At 38.5% G+C, this 19,637-nt stretch overlaps 1 protein-coding gene across 1 annotated transcript in view; it reads left to right on the plus strand.

Annotated features, from left to right (window-relative positions):
- Positions 1–18,694, plus strand: part of LOC133450715 (E3 ubiquitin-protein ligase KCMF1-like) — a 21,687-nt gene extending 2,993 nt beyond the window's left edge. Inside the window, exons 2-7 of the mRNA XM_061729547.1 lie at positions 4,142–4,309; positions 7,073–7,212; positions 7,855–7,956; positions 9,708–9,888; positions 13,338–13,662; positions 17,039–18,694. Coding sequence (XP_061585531.1) covers positions 4,142–4,309; positions 7,073–7,212; positions 7,855–7,956; positions 9,708–9,888; positions 13,338–13,662; positions 17,039–17,366 — 1,244 coding nt within the window. The 3' untranslated portion in view covers positions 17,367–18,694. The remainder of the gene's footprint in view (positions 1–4,141; positions 4,310–7,072; positions 7,213–7,854; positions 7,957–9,707; positions 9,889–13,337; positions 13,663–17,038) is intronic.
- Positions 18,695–19,637: the final 943 nt, after the last annotated feature.

The following is a 19,637-nucleotide window of genomic DNA, read 5'->3' on the forward strand; positions in this document are numbered from 1 at the left end:
TCGAGGACTGAATTTGGACACCTCTGATCTACTGATGTGCATTTGGCCCAAATGATTTAGGATGAAACACATAACTGATGATAGAATCTATGTGACCGGCAAGTGTTTTTTTACTTATTTTTTATTGAGGCAAGCCAGGTGGCCAGCAAATTTGTAGGGGGGGCCGTGGCCACCCCTGGCCACCCCCTGGTGGCGCCACTGCCCGGGTCAGAGTACCACCCCGGTACCGTCCAGCCTGAACCCCTGTCCCGGTCACGCCCTGTGACGCTCAACCTCGAACACGCTTAAATGCAGTTTTTAAGAAAACTGTATATTCCAGCTATGACTTAAGTTGCACTAAAAGGTATAAACTAGATACAAGATTGCTTCAGGGTCAGATACAGTAACATTTTAGTAGTATATTATTATAATAATAATAATAATCACTTTCTTTGTCAGTATACATGGAAACACAGCTCTGCTTTTAACCCATCACTAGTTAGACTAAGAGCAGTGGGCTGCCTTTATTCTGGGGCCCGGGGAGCAGTTAGGGTTAACTCAGGGACCCAAGGTGGTATATTTTGGTTGCCATTTCCGGGGCTTGGTCCTGGATCCTCCAGACCCAAGCCCACCTCTAACTACCAACCCCATAAGAATAGAATAGAATAAGCTTTATTGACCAAGTATGAACATGCCAGACAGGGATTTTTGTTTTTTTTTTGGCTCACTGAACCCAGATTTAAATAGTTACAAACAGTACCGGTAATAGACAAATGGCTCTTATTAACATATATACAATTTAAAAAGTGAAAGGTGCAACAGTATGGCGTAGTCATGGTTATTGAAAGGTGCATTGTTACAGCATATGATGGAGGTTATTATTATTATTATTGTTGTTATTGCACAGTGATTGATTACTCTGAGACTCTGAGTGATGAGAGTTCATCAGAGCAACAGCTTGGGGGAAGAAACTGTCTCTGTGTCTGGAGGTTTTAGCGTACAGAGCTCTGTAGCGCCGTCCAGAGGGGACGAGTTCAACCAGACCGTGTCCTGGGTGTGAGGGGTCTGCAGAGATAATACCTGCCTGTTTCCTGGTCCTGGTCCTGTACAGGTCCTGATAGATGGGAGGTTAGTCCCAGTTATCCTCTCTGCAGACCTAATTGTCCGTTGCAGTCTGTGCCTGTCTAGCACAGTCCAGGGACGGATTTCTGAGCCTCCACATCTAAGGGACAGAGAGAAGTGGTCATCCTAATTTATTTGACAGAGATGACCAGACGGGTCACCGTGCCAGTCACCCAAAGAAAAAGTAAAAAAAAAAATCCTTCACTCATTAACCTCCTCTCCCTCAACGTTGGATAGTGAGGACAACAGTCTAAGCCAGTGTTTCTCAATCCTGGTCCTCGTGGGCCCCTGTCCTGCATGTTTTAGATGTTTCCCTGCTTCAACACACCGTGATACAAGTACCTGTGTCATCAACAGAGTTGTGCAGACCTTGATGACAAGCTAATGAGGACCTTTAATTAGAATCAGGTGTGTTGGTGCAGGGAAACATCTAAAACATGCAGGACAGGGGCCCACGAGGACCAGGATTGAGAAACACTGGTCTAAGCAGAGAGGCTCAGACCTCCTTTTCCTTGACCACCGCTGGAGGAGCACCTAGGCTTTCCCAGGCCAGGCAAAAGACATAATCTCTCTGGCGTCACATGGGTCTACCCCTGGTCCTCATCTCGGTTGGGCATGCCCAAAACACTGTCCATGAAAAGTATTCGTGGGGCATCCTCAATAGATGCCCAAACCACCTTCAAGTACCTCCCGGATTCAAAAAAACCTCTCATCCTATCTCTAAGGGAGAGTTGTTCCCAGAGTTGAATCCCTTGGGGAAAGACATGCCGATCAGACGCTCGCCCACAAGTCCCTCTCCTCGGGGCCCCAGGGTTGGGCCCAGTGACCCACGTCCAGGCAGTTGATACATGTCACTGATTTACTTTCCTCATGCAGGTCAACAACCATTCTTTGGCCGGCCCTTTCTCCAGGACCAATATGGTTTGGGAGACCCTACCTGGGGCAAATGCCCCTCCAGCACATTAAGCCAGCTCTTCAAGGAATAAATCACACAAAAAAAAAACATGGATGGAAATTTTGGAATATTCTGGGGAAATTCCATCCCTTTATTAAGGGCAGAAATGAATGAAACCATCGTGGAAAAAGAGGGTCAGAGGGTCCTGCAACTCCCAAAGCAGGCCCATTTCCCAGAATGCCAACCTCTGATCCACTGCCATTTGAATTTATCTGTTTTAATTATGTAGAAATCATAACTATATGTATTTACATGTACACATCATTTTATACACATTTATTTTTATACATATACGTGTGTGTGTGTGTGTGTGTGTGTGTGCATACAGACCAAAAGTTTGGACACACCTTCTCATTAAAACAAATGGGGAAGTGTGTCCAAACTTTTGGTCTGTTTCAACATTTTTCAGGCATGGCACATTTAGAATAAAAAAACAACCATGATGTGCATCACCACAAACATCCATGGTTTTCCACCACCACCTCTTGAATGCATCACACTGAGAAAGTCATGACCATCTCAGGCACACTGGAGAGAACTCAATTTTTCTGCAAGTCACTAGTTTCATAAAAGGTGCTAAACAATAACTAAATAATGATTATAGATTTTTTTTGTTTGTTTTTTTGGGACTACTTCAGTGAAATAGAATAATTTCCCAAGGCGCACCTGGGAACAGCACACCAGTGTACTGTGGCACAGTGGTTGAAATACTCTCTATTAAATTATGCAGTTATTGGTGTGGAAGTATTTAAGCATTTGTTTTCAAGAAGAGTGTCTGAATTAGGTTAAAAAAAACAATAACAGTTTATTCAATACCAAATTTGAATGTAATGCAGGTTGTAAAAAGGCTTCCTAATACATTTTTCCCAGAAAAACGGACACCGCCACAAAGCTGCTGATATTGTCAATTAAAGAGAATAGAAACACACCAAACATCATAAAAAGTCTAAACGTCAACTACTTCCATTTTTGTTAAAATGCTAAACGAATTTATGCATGTTTGTTTAAGATTGGATTTTGTGACAACCAGTGGTGATTTTACACGCGTGTACTGTAATGTTTGTAAGCAAGAAACTTGTTTTAATACTTATCATAATTATACATCATACAATCTTAATGATCCATTTAGTCTACAATGTCTTAAAATCATGTTTTACTGTATTTTGTGGTTTATTTGCAGTGGCTAATTATGAAGATGTTTCTTTTTAAAGCATTCTGGTGTTTCTGATTTAAGCCGATGCCCGAGAACATCACTGTCACATCACATAAAAATGCTTGCGAGAGCAAGGTGGCTGCAATCATGACGGATGAGGCGTTGCAGTTGCATATTTATTATATTTAATTTAATCATATACAGATGTCAAATTTAATTAATCAGACAAAGAAAACATTATATAGCTTGTGTTCATATTGTCAGCAATAAAATGATTTTAAATTAGCATTTTCCATATTGTCCCCAGTTTTTATAATTTCAGGTTAGTGGTTAAATAATAATGCTTTTATATTGCAGTGGGACAAAATTACAGTGAGTGAGTGAGTTATTAAAGTTAACAAACTAAGACTAAATCTGAAACTAACAGTGAAAAAATAATCCGCTTTATTAGAAAAAACAAAACTAAAGATTTTTATTTAAAAAAAACTAAAATTAACAGCGGAAAACTAACTGAAATAAAATTGCAGGTAAAATTAACTTTTTTATTTTTGTTTCGTGACTTGTTTTTTCTTATTTTTGATGATTTTCCTAATTACTTATTCTTACTAAGTCCTTTTTTTATTCTATTTACTCAGAATAAAGGATTTTTGTACTGTTCGGCATTGTTGATAAGAGTTTCATCCGAGAGTCTTTTTTTTTTTTAGGTCAATATCTGTAAGGCGATGCCTCTATACAGTAATTAACCAATGTTTCCAAAATCAAAACTACTTATGGGCTTGATAACTAATTAAAACTAAACTGAAATACCATAATCAAACAAACTGAAAAACTAAATTAAAACAACTATTAAAACAAATTCAAAACTATTGTAACTGACAGATATAAAAGATTGAAGCCGGTGTCTAACAGGTTGGTGTTTCTACCTTTCTCAGGTGTGAGCTGTGATGCGTGTTTGAAAGGAAACTTCAGAGGTCGACGGTACAAATGCTTGATCTGCTACGACTATGATCTGTGTGCATCATGCTACGAAAGCGGTGCCACCACAACCAGACACACCACAGAGCATCCCATGCAGTGTATATTAACACGAGTTGACTTTGGTAAGTAGTTGGGTCTCATGTCCTGTTGAATTGATCTGTATCCCATTCTGTTTCATTATTTATTGTTTGGGAATTTTAAGCGCTAAAGATGCAACACTTGGAATTGTCTATGCCCATTCTGGTTTTCCTAAAGGTCTGACCTGCAGATTTTGGCCAATTCAGATTTTATTTTTTTCATTCTTAGAAATGTGATTAACTGCCGATATTAACTTAATCAATAGTGGATGACAGCAGAGGATGCAAGCTGTATACTCCACTACATTTATTTTTAGCCTCAAAGCTTTGTTAACTTGATAACATTTAGCATGATCAGCTGGATGTTTTCATTTGAGTTAACTTTTTTTTGTCCTGGACATTTTTGGTTGTTCCTCTATGAGTTATTTTTACTTTTCAAGTTATATAAATGTCCTTCAATTTAATTTAATTCAATAATACTTTGTTAATTTGAGATGGGAAGTTCTTAGAAATCTAAAAATAGCATTATTGTCTATCCTTGTGTGTGTATGTATATATGTGTGTGTGTATATATGTATATAAATACTATTTAAAGCATAATTGAGTTTAAGTTTTACAGTGTATGTGTGCACCAATAGGCTAGGGCTGAACGATATGGACAAAATTTCATATCTCGATATTCATGCCAGATATCTCGATATCGATACGATACGATATGACTTCGGTTCGGTGAAAACCAAGCATTTTTCAGAAAAATAAAAACATCAGAAATCAAAAGAGTGCAGTTTTATTGATTAGAACTCACTGCCAGTCATCAACATTAACATAAAGTCACTCAATAATAAATAATAATCAAAATATTTTACTGTAGCTCCGCTTTAACGATAAATAACCAATGCAGTTAGAGTTAGAGTTCAGTACATGTTATTGATTATTGAATGGACGCTGCAGCTGAACGGACTGTCACAACATCACTGCAGTTTCATGACGGAGTGAAGACAGATTACAGATTAAACTCATGTTTCACTCCCATGTTTCATATTTGATTTATTTTCTGTTTCAACAATTAAATATCTAAAAATGTTAACTTTCAATCTGATGAACAAAAGAATCAGAAACAACTTTCTTAATGTATTACTGCGCATGTGCAATCCCCCCCATTTGTCCAATCCTTGTTTTCAGTAAACGAAATAGAGAAAAGAGTTTTCCACTCGCTGTTTTAATTCCCAATTTCGATTTTCAAACACATCAATGAATTTTTTATTATCAAAACAAAAGATGGGGAACGGATTATTTTGGTTTATTTCTCTATTTTTATTTTGTAATTTAAAAAAAAAAAAAAACGGATGGCTGCGAAATACACGTCGCAATTTTCACCAAGCACGACTTGCACAACACCTCGCTCTGGTCGACATCATCCTTTCTAAATCCAAAATACCTCCAAATAATGGAGGATGATTTATGTTTTGGCACAAAATTAGATTCAGCACCGCCACCGGCCGCTATCCTCCGCACTCATGTCTCTTTTCTTCCGTTTGGATTTCTCCGCTCTTCTCCGCTCTCCTGTGTGTGCTCACGTCTCCCTCACTCCCTCCCTCCTATGTTTGTCATTGGTTGGCTTCAGCTGTCGATCAACAGCAAGCATGAAATAAGCTTTGTGGTTGGCTGGCCGTAGTGGTGCGTTCAAAGGCAATCTTAAAAGTAATGTTTATGGAGACTGCTCGCGCTGTACAAGCAGGGCGAGCGGAAATATATCGTTTATATCGTTGCTTTCCCGTTATTAATGTCTTGAATGTTCATATCTCGATATAGATACGATAACGGTATATCGTTCAGCCCTACAATAGGCATGTTGTCTTTAGTAGGCTCCGTTGAGTATAGGTTTGACCCTGAAGGAGAGCCTTTTGATTTGATTCAATCATATATGAGGCCATTTTTAGTAGTGTTCAAGTCTTTTGTGTATTAATACTTGGAAACGTCTGGTTTGGCTGAAAAAATAGTTGTGTTATGAGAAATTGTGGAGCAAAACGTTGCTTTTGACAAGTTATCTTATGTTATATGTTAGTAAAAGTTGATATTCACTCTTTTTTTTTTTTCCTTTTTTTTCTGTGAATTATTTTACCACTATCACTACTACAGTATGTTATTTACTTTTGGTGATTAGTGAAGTATTATTAAACTGTTTTGCTGTTCTCAGCTATTATATGCAGCAGTTACATGTCCCTGCTGAACATAAAGTTGAGCATCTGAACCAGCTTGGTTTGCAGACGACCCATGGAACAGATAACCCATTTAAAGCCAAAGCTTTATTTAATAAACAAACTATATACATATATATATATATATATATATATATATGTATGTATATATGTGTGTGTATGTAAACCTTAATGCATCTACTAAACCTTTTTATCTTTGTCTGAGGAGAAGCTTTTTGTGAGTCTTTGACTTTTATTCCAAACGTTTGACCTCTCAATTCATGTATTCATTTACATAAAGCATTTACATGCAAACATTGCTCCAAATCTGGAAAGACGATAGACAAATATGTTGAATCAAGTCCAGATGGATTTAAGAATGAGACCTGAACATAAGTACTTATACAAACACGGTTCAACGTTAATCAAAAAAATGAAATAAAACAGCTTAAAGTGTACATGCAACTGTTTCCTCAAGCCATATCTTTGTACCATTATTACCTGAATGTGTAAATCCACAATCCATTTGATGTTTCACTGTCGTCAAATTGATAAAAGCAATGCAGTTCAACGTGATGCTGAATCCAGCTGCTGTGTTTCCTTCTCCCAGACTTGTATTATGGAGGAGAGGCCTTCTCGGTGGAGCAGCCGCAGGCCTTCACGTGTCCCTACTGTGGCAGGATGGGCTACACGGAGATCTCCCTGCAGGAGCATGTGGCTGCAGAGCACACAGAGACCTCGACAGAAGTGGTACGTTGGTGCTGAAAGTTTACCCGCGCTCATCTGTGAAACTTGCTCTGTGTTTGTGCAGATCTTTACAGCTGGAAACATCCATGTTGATATTATCAATGCATGCCAGATACTTTTACCCTTATTGAGTGAATAGAATCAGACTCCAGAACCCTGCAGCTTTAACGGTCGGCAGCTGTCTGTTTACCAGTTAATATGATCTTGCTGTGGTTAACATCGTAACAGCTGACAGCTACTTTTAAGACAACTAAAGTGAAGTCAGGTAAACTGTCAGTTCCTATTTCTGGGTGTTCACTGATTATGTTCTGACTGAGGTCTTTGCCAAATGAATTTAAAATGTTCCTCTTTAGTGTTTGACAGTAACTGTCAAGCACAATTTACACTGAAGTGATAATTTAGTTTATCAAATACTGCTTCCTTTTGTCAACACACAGAGGAGTGACTCTTAAATCAACATCCTTTGATAGAAAAAGGTGATTTTTGTCAGATAATTCTGGAAGTTTGGTGAATTTTGCCTTATGAAATATTGAGCATTAGATTTCGTTCCTGGAATTGTACAAATCTTCTGTGTATGTTGAACGTGTGGGGATGCATGTCTGAAATTAACATCCATGCACTTGTTTTTTTCTCCGCTTCATCCAGATCTGCCCCATATGTGCAGCGCTGCCAGGTGGTGACCCAAATCATGTGACTGATGACTTTGCTGCCCATCTCACACTTGAACACAGAGCCCCAAGAGACTTGATATCCTTTTCAGAGATTGCTCCTCCTTCAGACATGACTGAACAGTGGCTGTTTCAGCAGCTTTTCCTCTTTTTTTTATTTTTATTTATTTTTTTTCTGCTTCATGACAGAAGTGACACTGCATCATCCAGATTGCATCGCCATTTAAAAGCATCTTCGGACACTTGTTTAATATACACTTACTTTACTTATCTAGAACCCTTTGATAGTGGTTTTCTAAATGATCAATAGATTGTCTGTTTAAAATAACTCAGACTGATAAGTTGGTTGCTGTTTGTCACTGAATACGCTCCTATAGCTTTAATCGTCAAAAAAAATCTGTGATCAGTTTCACTTCAAATGTTTTCAGTAAGTTTCAGAGACTCAGTGACTGGATATGGGTTTTAATCCATCGTTTTTGTGGCACATCCAGTGCAGTAAACTGATGTTATCACCTCCTGAAAGCAGCATCATGTTGGGGCTCACAAAGAAGGATTAGTGCAGAGAGGAATCAACATAAAACCACCGCAGAGAAAATGATGTTTGAGTCTATTAGAAACATGTGCTTCAGTTTGAATCATTTTGGGAAATCTTTTCTACAGACGTTGAGGAGTGGCCTTGAGTTATCCGTTACCTAACTGTTTGGACTCTCACCAGAACCTCAGGCCCTGCTGAAGAGTGTCAGCTAAATGTTTTCCAGAAATCTAATCTCCTTCTGTTAAGTTCAATAATACTTAATTAATGTCTAAAAGGTAAAACGTCATAAACAAACAGATTTCATTCACTTGTATCCAATTTAAGATTAAACTTGTATGGCTAAATGAAATAACTCCCTAACCGTTTATGTTGTATCGCTCATCAGATTACTGTGCTGGTCAAAATTGAATTAATCGCTCAGCTTGTCAGGAACAAGCTGAAACGCTTTCTGTCTAGAATAGACTCGGTGACGACAGCAGTCTAGCAGTCTATTTATAGCGTACTTGAACAAATGCTGTGGAGAAAACAAAGGGAGCAAAAATATACTTCAGTGAACCTCGTGTGCGTCGGTAGCCCCCCCCCCCCCGCCCTCGATCTTGTCCAGTGTGATGCTTCTGCATACAGTAGGTTCACGGGAATGTGAGAGCAGCTTTAAATATGTCCCAGCAGACTCAGGGGGTTTGCAGTCACAAGCTAAAAAAAACACATTTTATATGTCACTGTATGTAAAGAAAAATATGTGTGTGTGTATATATAATGTGTGTGTATTTATATATATATATATATATATATATGTGTGTGTGTGTGTGTGTGTGTGTATGTATATATATATATATATATATATATATATATATATATATATATATATATACACACAGGACTGTTTCAGAACATTAGAATATTGTGATTTTCTGTAATGCAATTACAAAAACAAAAATGTCATACATTCTGGATTCATTACAAATCAACTGAAATATTGCAAGCCTTTTATTATTTTAATATTGCTGATCATGGCTTACATCTTAAGAAAACTCAAATATCCTATCTCAAAAAATTAGAATATTCTGGGAATCTTAAACTTAAACTGTAAACCATAATCAGCAATATTAAAATAATAAAAGGCTTGCAATATTTCATTACAGAAAATCACAATATTCTAATTTTCTGAGACAGTCCTGTATATGCGTGTGTGTATATTATTATTATTTTTAATTTTTTTAATGAATTATGATAAATATTTTATTAGTAACACAAGCCATTGCATGCTTGCTATATTCCTTGACACCGTTTTCCACGATGAGTCCAGCGGGGTGCGGCATGTGAGGAGGATGTTCCACCCTGGCCGTGGGTTGGGGGGCCCGCGGGCCCGCAGGTCCAACATGCACTTCACCAGCAGCACCACCGGGGGGCTCTCCACCAGCCAGAGCTCCTCACAGAGCTCCAACTACAGCAGGGAGGCCATGGACCCCATCGCAGGTCAGTCACACGCCCACACTCTCTGAGAGACACAACTGCTCCACAAGGAGCTGTAAACTCTGGTTAAAGTCAGACGAGGGGGAAACAATTACTACAGTCAGACAGGTAAGCAAATATGCCAAGTACAAATGAGGGTACAACAGGTAGAACGGAAGGTTTGAAGATTGAGAAACTGGAGCTCAGTTCCAATAAAGGTGCTGGAACTCGTCTTAAATACAGGATTGTAATAGATTACCCAATTTACACAAATAATTTCATTATATATTGTGCCAAAAATAAGTATTCTACCATGCAAAAAAAAACTAAACAACAGAAATCCAGCAACTTTCCCTGGACTCTACTTTGTCAAGTAATTATTGCACACCATATAAACTTAATTTCACTTCTCATATATCGCAGTGTTTCTCTGCTATATGATATAATTAACTGGAATTGCTGATCTGAGAACCAATGATTTACAAAGTAAAATCTTAAATGATCAGGGGAGCCCAAGGTTTTTCATAGCACTGTAAGATTGACTGAGGTGAAGTGAAACTGTCCCGATGTGTTAACATGAGGAAGACTGGGGGGCTGAAGATAAAGGGCAAGACTGTGTTGTTTGTGATCAGCACACACATCTGGAGTCAGCATCCATGATGACAGGGATAAATACCGTAGTAGGATAACTGTAAACACTAGTGATGCACCGATTGTTCGGTAACCGAAATTGTTCGGCCGAAAATGGCAAAAAAAACACTTTCGGTGTTCGGTGGAATAAGTGGGAAAAAAAACGAACAATTAATAACGGCGTTGTAATATAAGGAAATAGACTGGCCGCTCCGTAACTGTTGCGCACCACATAAATCGTTGGCCAACCAAAAACTAACCACATTAGAATTTTACCTAACATTCACCAGCAGGTGGAACCAAAACAACATAAATCAATCTATTACAGGTGCGTTTAGATGACGAAATCAAACAGCGAAGAGCGTGGAGTGAAGTGGTGCGGTGCAAACATGTCAGCAGTGTGAAAGTATTTTAGAGTGGCAAAGAATAATACAAGAATGGCTGTTTGCAATGAATGTTCTGCTCAAATATCTAGAGGGGGCACATCTGCAAAGTCTTTCAGCTACAAGTTTGATTTATCACTTGAAATGATAAAAAACCTCAGCGCTTTAATGCATTTTTATTGTTTTAAGGCCTATGTTACAATGTTCAGTCAGTTAAGCCTAACGTAAGCTCAAAGATGGCCACAAAATGTATTTTGCTCATTTATTTATTTTAAGTTATTGTTCTTTGCTGGTATAATGTCTGCTGGAATATTTAAGAAATGCTGGGAAATTAAAACATTTTCAGTTTTTTATGTTCAACAAATGTTTTCTACCTTGTAATTTTGTAAAAGATTTGTTTCTTTTAAAAGCATGCCTAAATCACATTTATTTGATTAATGCAATGGTGAAAAAATTGGCAAAATAAATGAAAAACTGCGAAGAACCATGTTTGGTATTGTTCGGTATTCGGCCAAGTGTTTATTATTATTTTCGGTTTCGGTTTCGGCCACAAATTTTCATTTCGGTGCATCACTAGTAAACACCCCATAAACACTGAACATGTGAACGTAGAATTGCGACTGATTTCTACAACTTTGGAGAAAACCACGATGCCACTCAGATGACATTTTTTTTCCATTTAGGGAAAATTTCAGCTTATTTCAGTGAGATGAAGCCAAAACCTTGTTCTACATATTAGCCCATCTGTTGCAGAGACTGGCTAACACTGATCTGCTTGCAATTCAGAACCTCTGTCACCAATTTAATACATTTGATGTTTGTTTTTTTTAAACAACTAGATATCAGAGGAGCAGGTCCCTTCTGTTGAGCTGCTGACATCCTGTATCGAGAAAGAAAAATAAAATATTTTGCTCGTAAGACTACAGTAACTGGTCTGTTTTTAGTTCCAAAACAATGACTGCTGTTTAAACGCAGACTTGTCCCTGTCCCAGCTTTCAGACAGATGTTTCTGCCACCTAATCCAAAACGAGCAAATGTTAATTCAATCATTCATTAAAAAGGTCGTTTTAAAGAGTCGTTGCTGTGAGAACTCCTTGTTTACCCTGTTCCTAATTTGGATCTGGTTCAGTGCTCGGCTTTCGTCACGTCACTTCCAGCTGTGCTGTAATGAGGTTGTGTGTGCAACCAGAGCACCTGCCACTCTTCTAATGACCCCTGTACCTGCTGAGCCCTTGATCTGACTGCACAAGGTTCAGTTTAAAGTCACGGTTCCAGTGTGTGCTGTGATGGTGCATTTTCCTGAAGGGCGTTTTTTTGTTTTTCTTCATTTAAATGGATAAATTATGTCATCAATTTTATATATAAGATAAGATGATCCTTTATTTTCTCCCTCAGTGGGGAAACTCACTTTTGTTGTCAGCAGTACAGTTAACACACACATGCAGGGGAGGGGTAAAAAAAAGTAAAAGGTAAAAAATATATATAATTTCAAAGTATGAACAGTATATACTAGGGTTGCCACCTTTCAGAAATAGAAATAAGGGACACTCCGATTTCAGCAGCACAGGCGCCAAAAAAAAGAGACATCCCCAAAACTTCTAAACTGCATAGAAATGTATTTATTTTATATGAAAAAACTAAATTGTTTGATTTAAAGTGCTTTAATAGCATTGAACTTGCATGACTGCACAGACAGCCAACCATACTAGCAACTGAAATATCCTCCTATGCTTGTATGTCCACATCAGTCCAGATGTAGAATATAGATACAGGTGAAGGTCGGAACATTAGAATATGGTGTAAAGGTTTATTTATTTCAATAATTCAACTTAAAAGGTGAAACTAATACATTACATAGTCTCATTACATGCAAAGCAAGATATGTTAAACCTTTGTTATAATTTTGATGATTTAATTGTTTATTGATTTCCTAAAATATTCTAATTCTTTGCGATTTTTTTTTATTTGGGGTTTTCATAAACTGTAAGTCATAATCATCAAAATTTTCCGATCTTCACCTGTATATTATGACATCAATAAATAGGAGCATAATATGAGTCGGTATTGGTTCAATACGGAACGCAACTTTTAATTCAAAATTACGTAACAATTCCGTATTTCAAGGGATGGGTGGCGACCCTCGTATATACAGTACATTGGGGAAAAAAAGAGGATGTGTGTGAGGTAGACAGATATTGCACAGATATTTCACATTATTATAGGTTATTGCACGTATTATTGTCTGTTAACTACTGAATATATATATATATATATATATATATATATATACTTTTTTTAAGAGATCCTTTTGAATATTTAGTTTGTATTCTCTGTTCCAAGGTCGTGACATTTGTGGGAACCTCAGTGGCTTTCAGTGGCTAACTTTGAGTGTAGCAGCACAGTGGACCAAGTCTTTGCTCCATCTCTGACTAAACCTTTGTTCTCCGGTTTCCCCTGCAGAGCTCCTGTCTCAGTTGTCGGGGGTGCGGCGCTCAGCAGGAGGCCAGCTGAGCTCGGGTCCCTCTGCCTCCCAGCTCCAGCAGCTTCAGATGCAGCTCCAGTTGGAGCGCCAGCAGGCCCAGGCTGCCCGTCAGCAGCTGGAGACGGCCCGCAGTGCCACTCGAGGGGGGGGGCGAGCCAACGCCATCCTCAACACAAATTCAGCTGCTGCAAACTCCAACCCCAACCCCAGCTCCAACCACACCAATAACCCCAGTTACAACCCGGGTCCGCCTGAGCCCAACACACAGCATTCTGCACATAGCTCCCAGTTTCTACTCAGCAGGTACGTCCACCGTCGCTCCATTCCTTCTGACGTTGAGTCCCCTCACGGCAGTGAAAACTGTTAGGAGCCAGTTCGTTTTCATCCCTTTGTGTGTTTTTTTTTTTACACTAGTTGCAATTGATTTAGGCCACGTTTACACATAGCCGGGTATTTACAAAAACGGATATTTCCCCGTCTACGTTTTGAAAAATACCATCATTTACGTCAGATCGTTTTCAAAATCTCTTAATTTACACGCATAAATACACTTTTAAGGTGCTATGAGCCAAACCTACTGGCAGCAGTGTAATGAGAAGTAGGGCTGGGGATTGATTCAAATGTCAAGAATCAATTCGATTCCGATTCTTAAGATTCAGAATCGATTATCACGCTTTGATTCGATCCAATTCGATTCCGATATTGATTTGGGTTGGTATTAATAAAAATGTTTCTTCAGCAGTTTCAGCTGAATTATATGACTGTGTAGTTATGCAACATATTAATGCTAGTGATGGATATATATAAGGACCAATCACCTCTCAGAATGCTGATATAACTTCTTTGAGAAACATTGTGTGGTAGAATTTGGTTTTTAGCATTTTATGCAAATGTAACCCCAAGACGGTAGATAAAGCAAAAAATATAGACCATTTATGCAATTATAACTGAATACTTTAATGTTTTCATACCTTTAAACATATTTAAAGGCAAAAACATGGCACCAGTTGTTCTCGTGTCCAACGAAACTTTCTTTTTTTGGGCATAGACAAAAAAATACTAAAAGTTGTAATGATGGAAAAAAAAAAAAATCGATCTTTAGACATACAAATCGATTTTTAGGAATTAATATGAGAATCGATTTAGAATCGGAAAATCGATCTTTTCAACACAGGCCTAATGAGAAGCATAAAGTCATAAACAAATGACACGAGTAACTATAGTGGCCAAACAAACTGTAAACAGGTCGCACACATGACGCTGGTGACGTTTCTGTCGCATAATGTGACGTTCTGAAGCCTAAATGTCTGTTTCGCTCTGTTTACAAGCAAACACTTTGGCCGGAGTTTTCAGAAAGGATTGTTTTTGGTGATTTGAGCTTCGTTTTCGTGTAAACGAACAGACAAAATGCATGAAAACACCACCCTTTTTGCCACATGTAAACGGGGCCTTAATCAGATAATGAAATTAAGTGCCACAAGATGAACCTAACTTTCTGCTCAGGTGCTGTAGCAACTCATAATGTAATAACGGCTCATAATGTAATAACTTAAATGTAATAAAAGTTCATAATGTAATAATCGGCTCATAATGTAATAAAATCATGAGCGCATAACATAATAACGGCTTTGCGCATAATGTAATAACTTATTTCATTGAGCCTTACTGGCGCCGCTCATAATGTAATAATGGCTCATATTGTAAGAAAACAGCTGCATTATCATAATTTTTACCTCTTAAAGGTGCAAATAAAGCAAACAGCATGGGTTTTCAGCTAAATTAGTGAAACCAAGTACCGTATGTAATACTAATTGCCTTTTTAAAAAAAACAAAAAAAACTGAATATCATAGACCCTAGCTTTAAATTGGCAGTAAGACCAACAATAAAAAACAGCAACATTTTGACTGGAAGGAGCTCATCAGGTTGTATGGAAGGACAGAGTGTTCACTTACTTATTTGAAAAAATCTATCTTAAATGTGTTTTTATTGTAGAAGTTATTGTGTCCTGCATTTATTGTAGCAATAGTAAACAAAGAAAATGCTCTTTTAAACTACATGAACTACAGCCCCCCTCCTTCTTCTCTAATCCACCCTCTTGTCCTGGCAGCTTTTGAGTTGGTTACCGTAGCAACACCTATGTACAAATCATAGTCTAACACAAACACAGACTTCTGCCCATAAGTCCATTCTTGTTGTCAGTGTGTGCTATATTGTGACCTTTATACCATGGACTTCACCTATAGGGGATGATGCGTTAAACAATAAGTCTTCTCTTCCTGTTAATGTGGCCCGCCACGTATTGGGGGCGGAGTTATACGGCATCTAAGTTGGCCAATGCGCCACCACGTGTCAGAAATTGTGTGATCCTGCTGACAGACAGACAGACAGACACACAGAGGTGAAAGCATTTCCTTCCACCCGTGCAGGAATGGCTGAGGTAAAAATGATGATAATGCAACACCTTTCTCACAATATGAGCCATTATTACATTATGAGCGGCGCCAGTAAGGCTCATAATGTAGTAAGTTATTACATTATGCGCAAAGCCGTTATTACGTTATACACATGATTTTATTACATTATGAGCCGTTACAGGTGCCGACAGCTCTTCCCATCACAGTAGCAAAATAATTAAAAATCTAAACAGGCTTAACAACATTGTCAAGTTAAGTGAAGCTGGGTGCGTTTAATTATTAATGCATAATTTCTAGGGCTGGGGATCGATTCAAATGTCAAGAATCGATTCGATTCCGATTCTTAAGATTCAGAATCGATTATCAAGATTTGATTCGATTCGATTCCGATATTGATTTGGGTTAGTGTTATTAAATAACTGTTTTTTGAGCTGTTGCATGAATTATATGACTGTAGTTCTGCAACATATTACTACTAGTATTATATTGAGATTCAACAGCAAGTATTGCAGCTAATGATGCTGTAAGGACCAATCAGCTCCCAGAATGCTGATAGAACTGCTTTCAGAAACATCGTGGGTCAGAATTACCAAACAGATCCAGGACAGCAAACAGAGTCGTATGAAATCAGTTTTATTCCGTTTTTATTTGTTCCATTTTCGGTCTATTTTGGTTTTTCATTTTTGAGAATTTGGTTTTTACCATTTTTTGCAAATGTAACCCCAAGACAGTATATAAAGTAATGAAATATAGACAATTTATGCAATTATAACTGAACACTTTAAATATGTTTAAAGGTATGAAAACATTAAAGGCAAAAACATGGCACCAGTTATTCGCGTGTCCAACAAAACATTCCTTTTTTGGGGATAAACCAAAAAAAAAAAAAAAAAGTTGTAATGTAATGATGAAAAAAAAATAATACATAAATAAATAAAAGAAAATCAAAAAAAAATCCCCACCAAAAAAAAAAAAAAATCGATCTTTAGACATATGAATCGATTTTTAGGAATTAATATGAGAATCGATTTAGAATTGGGAAATCGATTTGTTTTTCAACACAGGCCTAATCATTTCATGGCTATTGGCGATCACAGGATGACCATAAATCAATTTCTAAGAAGTACATCTTTTTAACAAATCTGTTGTTGACACAAGTGATGTGGAAACTTCAAAACTTCCGAGACGTGTGCACGGAGGGGTGTTTGGTAGTTGCTCCATCAGCTGACGGTTAAATCCCCGTGTTTGTGTTTCTGTCCTCCAGGCTGAGCGAACCCCGGCTGTCTGAGGCGGAGCGGCAGGCGTGCGAGGCCCAGTGGGCCGACAGGAGCCTCTTTGTGACGGAGCTGCTGCTGTCCACGCTGCTGCCCGACGGAGACGCCTCGGCCTCCTCCTCCGAAGACGAGGATGATTGTCACGGCTCGTTGCGGAATTTCGCCGACTTCGAGGCCATGGGTTGTGTCGAGGTCATGACCTTAGACGTGGCACTGGAGAACCTCAACCTCAAGGAGACGACGCCGGCCACCAAGACGTCGAAAACGCCGACCAAGCCGGCACAGACGAAGAAAGAGCCCCCCGCGCCGCCCCTTTGATGAAATGGCCCCTCCCTCCCCTAAAGATCACCATTGTAACTGGCCGGCTGCTCGAGTCGGTCCAACTGCCAATGGATGAGAAAAAAAAAAAAGAAGACTGCAGTTCTTTTTTTTGGCTTTTTTGTTTTTGTTTTGTTTTGTTTTTCTTCCCTTTATTTTTTTTCTCAGTGATTGTCATTTCAGCTCTATCGCTCCCCACTCCACCCCATGTTTTATGTTGTGTACTTTGAATAAAAGTAGTGAGACGAGGGAATGTGAAAGCAAGCAAGCCTGGTGGGTGCGTGAGAGAGAAAAAAAGGAAATATAATTATATAAATATATTATAGAAAAAAAAAAATCTTTATAAAAGTCGATAATCAACTCCACATAACCCGTGTTTCTTCTAGCTGATGAGCGAAGCGTAGTTAGCCGTGTAAGAGACAGAACTCGTCACACACTCACCGCGGGAGAGGAGGCAGACTGAGGCCTCTCCAGTACAAACGCTGCTGTGTATTTATAGATATTAATTAAAGAAGTGCTTGGATGGTTTACCACAACTTAAGCATGAGCTTAAATCACCATGTGCCCATTTTTAACTGCACAGTCACGAGTCGGGGGAGGTCTTTCTCTTGTTGGGACACCTGAGAAACTGTCAACTAAACGGTGCTGAGTGCCATGTAACTGGCACGTCTGCACCCCACACACACACACACACACACAGACACGTACACACACACAAACGGACTGATTGCTGTTCTTGGTTACCTTCATGTCCAGTCTCTGCCCCCCCTTCCTCCTCCCCTCCCCTTTTGTGTGACATTACCAGTTTTGGGTCATGTGACCTTGCTTTATATCAACTGTGGGCACTTTGGTTTTGAATTGCATATCCGGTGTCCATGTGTGTACACTACAGATGCTCCACATATAAGCAAACGCGGAGGCAAATTGGAGACGACGGAACGATCTCTTTCCATTGGTATCATTTTCGGGCCTTTTTCTAAACATGGAAGATAAACCCTGATCTTCTCATGGTCGATGTCCCACGCCCCCCAAAACCCCCACCCACACCCCCAGCCCCTCCCTCTGGTTTACAGAGTATCCTCCCAAGTTTCCCACAATCTGAAATTAACCTCTCCATTACTCACGAATGCAACAGTATCTCATGTGACTTGTGGGAGAGACTCCTGTATCGCTCTTTCCATTAATTTCTCTCAGACGATAAAAGTTCGTTGTATGCCTCCACTGCAACCTGAAGAAATGCATTGTATGTTTTTGGCTCCTCAAACGAGCCAAACAGGGTAAACCTTTCAGTTTGGAGGACAATAAAAATGTTTTTGGATGGAAATGAACTGATCCCGTCTTGATCTCTGGTTTATTTGTTTTTTTTTTGTGTGTTTTTTAATTTTATTTTGCTGACATCTTGACAAGCATCTGCAGAATATGATGGTAATAATTATTAAAATAAACTTCCTCTGCTTCAACACACCTTGATACAGATGATTTCGTCATTAACACACCTGTGCAGAGCTTGATGACATTAATGACCATTCATTTGATTCAGGTGTGGTGAAGCAGGAAGACTAGAACATGCAGGATACCAGCCCTCCAGGACCAGAAATGACCTAAGAAGATGCCACATTCTGGTAATTCATGTTTAATGTTAAGGAATGGAGCAGGCCGATTCATATTAATTATACATTTCTCCTTATGAGCACTAGAATCAGCACCTGTCTGAATGTAGGAATAAAAGCTCCCTATTAGGTTAAGTGTTCAAATACTGCAGGCTGGAGTGACTTAACCCTCTAATGCCTGACATAAAATAACAAAAAAAATTTTTTTTTTTTAAATTTGAAGTGTTATGTATTGAAATCAAAATACTTCCAATTTTGTATTTAACCATTTTTTATTTTTATGAATATATAAGGTACATTTATGTATTTTATTTAGATTTATTATAATTTTCTGTATTGTATAAAACTCTTATTTTCCTTAGTTTATTATGGGGGTGGTACAATGGTATCAGAAATTCATGTATCAAATATGAAACATCTGGCATTATAGGGTTAAGTTGGAGAATTAACTGCAAAAACATCAAAATAGTTTTTTTTGCGCCAAGCTGTTGACTGGAGGTTTTATCTGACATGAGTGCAGCTGTGATATTCCTCACAGTAAGACGTGAATAAAAGGGAATCATTTAACATGGTATAACTAAGAGTGAACATTGTGCAATATGATTGCATCATCAGTCATATTCGCAGTGGATCATAACCCCCCCCCCAAAAAAAAAGAATC

Source organism: Cololabis saira, chromosome 9 (assembly GCF_033807715.1).
Source record: "Cololabis saira isolate AMF1-May2022 chromosome 9, fColSai1.1, whole genome shotgun sequence".
NCBI lineage: Eukaryota > Metazoa > Chordata > Actinopteri > Beloniformes > Belonidae > Cololabis > Cololabis saira.